This window comes from Leptinotarsa decemlineata, unplaced genomic scaffold (genome assembly GCF_025532065.1).
Source record: "Leptinotarsa decemlineata unplaced genomic scaffold, Ldec_3_MD MMD2_P_RNA_scaffold_6, whole genome shotgun sequence".
Classification (NCBI taxonomy): domain Eukaryota; kingdom Metazoa; phylum Arthropoda; class Insecta; order Coleoptera; family Chrysomelidae; genus Leptinotarsa; species Leptinotarsa decemlineata.
In genome coordinates, this window is record NW_027412533.1 from 17,000,315 (window position 1) to 17,008,105 (window position 7,791).

At 35.7% G+C, this 7,791-nt stretch overlaps 1 protein-coding gene across 1 annotated transcript; it reads left to right on the top strand.

Moving 5' to 3' along the window:
- Positions 1-3,720: 3,720 nt before the first annotated feature.
- Positions 3,721-6,102, top strand: LOC141480180 (uncharacterized; the record flags this gene model as incomplete). The annotated part of the gene is given in 1 exon segment (XM_074170063.1): positions 3,721-6,102. A coding segment is annotated over 1 exon segment (2,230 nt), but the record flags the coding sequence as incomplete, so codon positions are not given.
- Between the last annotated feature and the right edge of the window lie 1,689 nt (positions 6,103-7,791).

Genomic DNA, 7,791 nt, shown 5'->3' on the forward strand with positions numbered 1-7,791 from the left:
GGGGTGTCTCAAAATACATCATTGAAAACAAACATGACGTCGAAGTATACAGGGTACGTCAAAATATATTTAAGAAAAAACATGTCGGTTCAACAGAAGTCTAGCATTCCAACATGTCGGAAGTCTCGTATCTTTGTTAACCAAGTTAGCATCATCAGGAGAAAGAGGAGATCCAAAAGTGTCGAGACTTCCGACATGTTGGAATGCTAGACTTCTGTTGAACCGACATGTTTTTTCTTAAATATATTTTGACGTACCCTGTATACTTCGACGTCATGTTTGTTTCCAATGATGTATTTTGAGACACCCCGTATACAATGATGGATCGCAGGTTGTCATATTTTTTCTTAAATCTGATTCATTATTATTGATATATCATTTTCGCTCTTCCAATTTTCGTCGAATAGTTCACGATTAATTCCAAAACCGGCAACGCTACATTGCCCCATAAACAATGATTTATTGTACAACTGGCAACGCCGACCGATGCTGAATTGAAAACTTTATCGATCGACTATTTGATTGAGAATGCTAAACCTTGGTAATCTATGCCAATGATGGTGCTGTAACACAAGTTAGGCTTATTGTTCCACACAAGTTAGGCTGATTGTTCCACAAGGTTCGGTTCAGGAGTCTGAAAATTCACAAAACGAACCTTCATACGACAAAGCGTGGACTTTAGTCATTTCCTGATGATACATACTTCGTTAGCGAAACGCGTTAAGTGATAAATGACTGTCATATTGAAATAGGAAAAAAAAACGACAATAACGACGAAACGATAACGAATGAAGGCACGTAAAACGGTCGAAAACGCACGCAAAACCGTCGCACGCAAAACTGTTGAATACTTCACTTTCCCCAATTTCGAACGTTAACTCCACAATACGACTCAGCATTATTTCTGCCAAATTTCGAGAGAGAGAATGGTTATGAGGGGTTCCAAATGACGTATTTCAAATATTGATTCACTCTGTATATACGCGTTTATATTTCGTAGAATTTTCAATACGATTTTCACCACACTATGGCAAAATTTCCATCATGTGTGGGCTATTATTTCTCCAAACTGAAACTCACTTTCCAAATGTAACTGATATATCAATCGCAAACGTGTTATGATTTCGATATATTTTGAAGTAATAATATTTAATATTGAACGAATAGTCATGAAGAAAATTATTTGCATTGTATTCCGAAAGCTTTGGACACCGAATGAATTCCTCAATACCTGTTGATGATCTTGACCTTCCCTAATATTTATAAACATTCATATTATGCTGAAGTTGTAACTTTGCCCCGGTCACCGTACTACGACAAAATGCTTGATGTGCATTCATGCAACTGTATTTGAAGATAGTTTTATATTCCTATAAATATTATAATCGTATCAATTTTGATGACTATGAACTTGGTATAACGAAAGATGGAATTGTGAATACTGTGTGTCAACTTTCGATGTGACCACGCCCTACTTGATTAATTCGTCCTGAATGTAGTTTTAGTTTCTGAAATTTATAATCGAGATAAAAAACCCAATATTATTCATGAGAATATTTATCGCTTTAAACCACACATGATAACTCGATTCACCGAGTATTATAAAGTGGTTTCACAACAGATGAAAACTTTGATATGAAAAAATTGAAAAAATAGGTCACACAGAAATAGCAAAATATTTACTTCGAACTTGTCAAAAACCTGTAATCCGTGTCGTCATATCCAACTTTTTGATACGATCACACCTCGTGTAAAATGAATTCGTCGTATTTACTGGAACTTTGACAGAAACCCCCTCATAATGGACTAAGCCAACGCTCAACTTTCGATGTGGCCACACCCTGCGTGATAAACTCGTCCAGAATCTAAAAACCACAACACAAAATAAATTCCTGAAATTTATAATCAAGTACACATAACATGCATAATATTTTTCCGGAATAAATTCTAAAGGATATTTATAGCTGTAAAACGCCAAGTGATAACTCGAACGAAGTTGCCTGTCTACACCCGAGAATTTCGAAATTTAGGTTAAAACACTTTCGAGAAAATGATCACATGACATCTTTAGACCACGCCCACTTTTTATCTTTATAAAAATGATAGCGCGCTAGGGATGAGCTCATTGTGCTCTTACAGTATCTTCTGATAAGATCGCGCTTCGAGTAGAATTTTAAATTTCTCAAAAATTTCCAAAAATGGAGAAATTTTTAATTGTTAAAGATACGGTGAAGAAAATTCGTAAATTCACTTTGGCTGGTAGAACTTTAGAGTTCAAACTCAAACCCGCACCAAGGGTGTAGATCCTCTTATTTGGACGAAAAATAGCATAAAAGAGATTGTACAAGAAGTAACACAAGATGCAGAAGTTACGGACCAAGTCGGTTTTACATTTTGCTCGAAAGAGTTTAGCCGTGGTGAAGGATGGTTACAATTCAAGCCCGTTTCCGAAGTATCGTATGAGGACATATGGAATATGATATGCTCTGTTTATCAGTCGAACTCGACAGGTTTAGATACTGAGACTTTTTGTCTTGGGGCTACTACTGTGAAAATGCCCAAAGGTCAAGGAAAATATAATACATTTGACGAAGAATGTGCCAAACGCCAGGGAATTATAGTGATTAAAAATAATGACCATCTTTGTCTTGCTAGAGCTTTGGTGGTTGCTAAAGCATATGCAGACAAAGCCACAGATAAGAAAAAAATCCGACAGGTCATGAATGTGCAAACGTGTCTTACCCTAGATTTGTTGGAGAAGAGTGGTGTGGATATACCTAAAGAGGGTGGCGGCATAAGGGAACCCAAAAATTCCAGGATTATTTGTCAGATTACAAAATCACAGTATATGAATATGGAAATAAAGGTCGCACTGTTATTTACGAGGGTGTTGGCGGGACTGAAAAAATCAACCTCTTACATCACAATAACCACTACAATGTAATAGTTTCGCTGACTGCTGCATTCTGTTGTAAGAATTACTGTGAAGCATGCCACGTACCCTTCGATCATAAGGAGAAACACAAGTGTAACCAAACTTGTCCAGCATGTCAGCAAAGCCCACCCTGCCACAACGAAAAGAAAATATTATGTACCGCTTGTAACAAAGGTTTTAGGGGCCAAGAATGTTTTGACAATCATAAAACTGCCAAGATCTGTGAACAGATAAGGTGTTGTGAAAAGTGCCTTAAAAACTGTTCCTAAAAACAGACAACATGTTTGTGGGGAAGTTTTTTGTAAACTATGTAAAGAATTCAAAGCTACTCCACACAAATGCTTCATGTCTGTGGATAATGGCAAACCATCAATGTCAAGAGTACTTTTCATATTTTACGACCTGGAAAGTACTCAAGAAGAAATATTATCAGATGGATCTTTACGACATAAACCCAATCTGTGTGTATATCAACAACACTGTGAACATTGTCTGGGTACAAACATAAAAGTATGCTGTTGTGGTGTCAGAAAACAAGTTTTGAAGATACAACCTGTGGACCGGTTCATGGAGTACGTAATGAATCAACGTGTACAATTCAAACAAATTATTGTTGTTGGGCATGCCTCAGGTCTTTATGACAACCAATTCCTTTTGAACTATTTACTGACATCAACAAATCTGAAACCAGAGTTGATAACCCAGGGAACGAAACTATTGTTGATGTCTGTAGAAAATGTGAAATTCATCGACTCGCTCAATTATTTCCCGATGCCTTTAGCTAAATTACCCAAGGCTTTTGGGCTGGATGGTGTAAAGAAGGGTTACTTCCCACACCTTTTCAATAAAGCTGAAAACTGGAATTATGTTGGACCACTACCTGCTCTAGGATATTATGACCCAGAATCAATCAAATATACAACCAATCTTGAAGAAGACAAGGATCCTAAAAAACAACTCATTGAATGGCATAAACAATTATCTGAACAAGGCTATGTCTTTGACTTTCAGAAAGAACTGGTGGAATATTGTCAAAGTGATGTGGATATATTGTCTCGAGCATGTCTTAAGTTCAGAGAACTGATGATACAAGAAGGCGGCGTGGATCCTTTCACAGAGGCCATTACATTACCAGGGACGTGTAACAAAATATTCAGGAGAAACTTTTTGAAACCCAATACCATAGGTCTCATACCTAAAAATGGATATAGATGGTGTGACAATCAGTCGAAAATAGCCGTCCAATGGCTGCTGTGGGAAGAAAGACAAAGAGGTATTGAGATTCAGCATGCTGGTCGAGGGTCTGAAGCATCCATATTCAATATGAAAGTGAATGGTTTCTGTGAGAAAACAAAACAAATTTTCGAGTTTCATGGTTGTTATTTCCACGGATGTCCTAAATGTATAAAATACAAACGCAATGACCACACTTTCGAAGACCCTACTGTTACTATAGAAATGCGTTTTGAGGCAACCTTGGCGAAAACTGCACGTTTGCGACAACTTGACTATGAAGTCATAGAAAAATGGGAGTGTTCTTTTCGAAAAGAGCTTTTGGAAAATCCAGAATTGTGTATTTTCACCGAAAAACACCCCTTACTCGCTCAATTACCTTTGAATCCCCGTGATGCTTTCTATGGTGACCGAACTGATGCTACGAAATTATATTACAAATGTGAAGAAGGTGAAAAAATCAAGTACGTCGATGTGTGCAGCCTATATCCATTCATAAATAAATACGGAAAGTACCCTGTAGGACACCCGGAAGTTTTTGTTGGGGAAGAATGTAATACTTTGAATTTGAATGACGTTGATGGAATTATAAAATGTAAAGTTCTTCCTCCTCAAAACCTATATCACCCCGTATTACCGGTGAAAATGAATGGCAAATTGATGTTTCCCCTTTGTCGATCGTGTTGTGAACATATGGCTGTTGAATGTACTCACATATGTGAAGAAGAACGGTCTCTCTCCGGTACTTGGGTGATAGATGAGGTTTTAAAAGCTTTGGAAAAAGGGTACAAACTCATGGAAATCTATGAAATCTGGAAATACAAAGTTGTACAATATGACCCTGCTATCAAGTCAGGCGGTCTATTTTCTGAATATATTTCCAAGTTTTTGAAAATCAAACAACAAGCTTCAGGTTGGCCCTCCGATTGTATATCAGAACAACAAAAAAATAAATATATTCAAGATTACTATGACAAAGAGGGTGTTACCTTGTGTGCCAAAGAAATTGAATTCAATCCAGGACGTCGACAAATTGGCAAAAGTGTTATAACAAGTTTTTGGGGAAAATTAGGTCAAAGGGAAAACCAACAAAAAACTTCCATAGTTTCTGAGGCTGCTGAACTTTTTGACATGTTATCAAAACCATTCATTGTAGTGAACAGCATTTTTCCAGTGAATGAAAACACTTTAATTGTCAATTGGACTTTCAAAGATGAAGCTTATAAGCCTCTTCCAACTGTTAACGTTGTGCTGGCTGCATATACTACAGCCCAAGCAAGACTAGAATTATATAAATATTTGGAAAAACTAGATATAAGAGTTTTGTATCACGACACAGATTCAGTTATTTATATTTCACGTCCCGGAATGTATGATGTACCTTTAGGTAGTTTTTTAGGTGAAATGACTGATGAATTGTCTGAATATGGAAATGGTAGCTACATAACAGACTTTGTCTCTGGTGGTCCAAAATTATACGCATATCGTGTATATTCCCCAATGCGGAATAAAACATTTGATATAATCAAAGTCAAAGGGATCACCTTGAATTATAACACGTATAAGCAAGCTAATTTTGAAAAACTCAGAGACATGGTTATCAACGAAAACGCTTCCGACGAGTTTATAACAACAAAAAATATTTTAAGGAATCCTGATCACTCAGTCATCACAAAAAATGTAACAAAAGTCTTTCGAACCAACTTTACCAAACGAAAACGTGTTGAAAATTTCGATTCTGTACCTTATGGATATAAAAAAATAATAAAACATTTTAATTGAAATTACCAATATTTGAATAAAAACTCGCCATGTAGCTGAAAACACTTTTTTATTATCCATTTAAAGATTGATGTTGGCCAATAAAAACACTATTATGTTTTGTTTTATTCAAATATTATCAATTCTTCATCAAGGTGTACAGTGTTAACAAATACACCACATATATCCACACCTTTCTTCGTATGACTCAAATATCCACAATATCAACATTTCGAAATCACTCATTCTCAATATGTTGGTGATTTTTTCAATTTTCAGACATGATGGGATTTCCAAAAAAAATTTTTACAAACCTATTTTTCTCACTCTGTATAATTTTCATATTGATGTTATAAATTTCATAGTGGAGTTCAAAAACCGATGTACAAGGTTTGTTGTGTCACTCTGTATAATTTTGTTTAGGAGTTATTGGAAAATGTTGTTAATTGTACACTCTAACATTTTTTGTGGTTCTTTAAACTGATTTACGAGACTTGTTGGTGTCACTCTGTATAATTTTGTTGAGGAATTATTGAAAATCATTCTGAATTGTATACCCTAACATTTTATAGTGGTTCTCTGAACTGATTTACAAGACTTGTTGGTGTCACTCTGTATAATTTTGTAGTGAAATTATTGAAAAAAATGTACACCTCGACATTTTCGTTGTGTAATTTTTAAAAACCGATTTGTTGTTGACACTCTGTGTTGAAATTATTGTAACTGGAAATATAAAAAATGTTTTAATTTGTAGTGTGTGATTTTGAATACCTTTACCTTTTATTATTACTATCACCCAAATTCAAATAAACCAATCAAAAAGACTAATTATTATTATCATGAAAACTCCTTTCAGTTGGTTATTTTTCATAGTTTTTTGTTGTTTTTCAACAACTTTTCAATTATTATCCACTCTTGGAATACAAAAAATGCTACTTATAATTTCAATCAATCAATTTAAATATTTATGTTCAGAATATTCCTATACCTCAATTTATGTCACGAACATTGGTAATATAATTAAAATAAAAATCTAACTCACCTCAAATTATCCTCTGCGTTTTTCACTACTACCAAATGAATACTTTACTTCACCAAACTCGCGCACAAATGAATTTCATATTATCACACATACACACCAACAGGAAGTTATACGAGATAACTCGCTACCCGACGGATTTCTTATCAAAAGCCAACACGTAAATAACAATACATGGTCCGGCATCAGGACTTTGTACGAAATCCATTTTCCGGATTCAAATTTCTGCACACACAGCGTATACGAAGGATATGCTAAATACCATTCTGTCTCAAACGACACCCTATATACATTTTTACCTACAGTTATTCAAGCTGTTGATGGTACCTTAGTTGACGAAACTCTGTGTCCTTCTGACACACATGGAATCGTTACCTCCCTTCCACTCTACTAGTTCAAGTCCACAGTGAGTCCCCATCGCAACCCGCAAGGACTTATTGTGGCTCACATGTTCTAATGGATATGCTTAACTCTAAAAACCTGATTCAGTGCCCAGCGGGTCAATCATATGTAATGCTGTTTCGTTATTTTTTCCCCAAAAGCACTAATTTTTCTCTACTCTATACTGATGTCATCACCTTCTTCTCATATTACATCTTTTTCACACATCTACCTCTAGTCAGGGGTATTCCACAAGGTTCCGCTATGAGATCTGAAGCTCCAAAGCATAAATGAGTCAGAAACGGAGTTTTTTATTAAATGATGAGACACCCTGTACACATTGAAGAATCGCAGGCTAAAACGATAGAGCCCCATTGCCATGTTCCCTAAATAAAACACCCTATACACCCACATGTTGGGGAAATAGTCAAAAACGCACGAA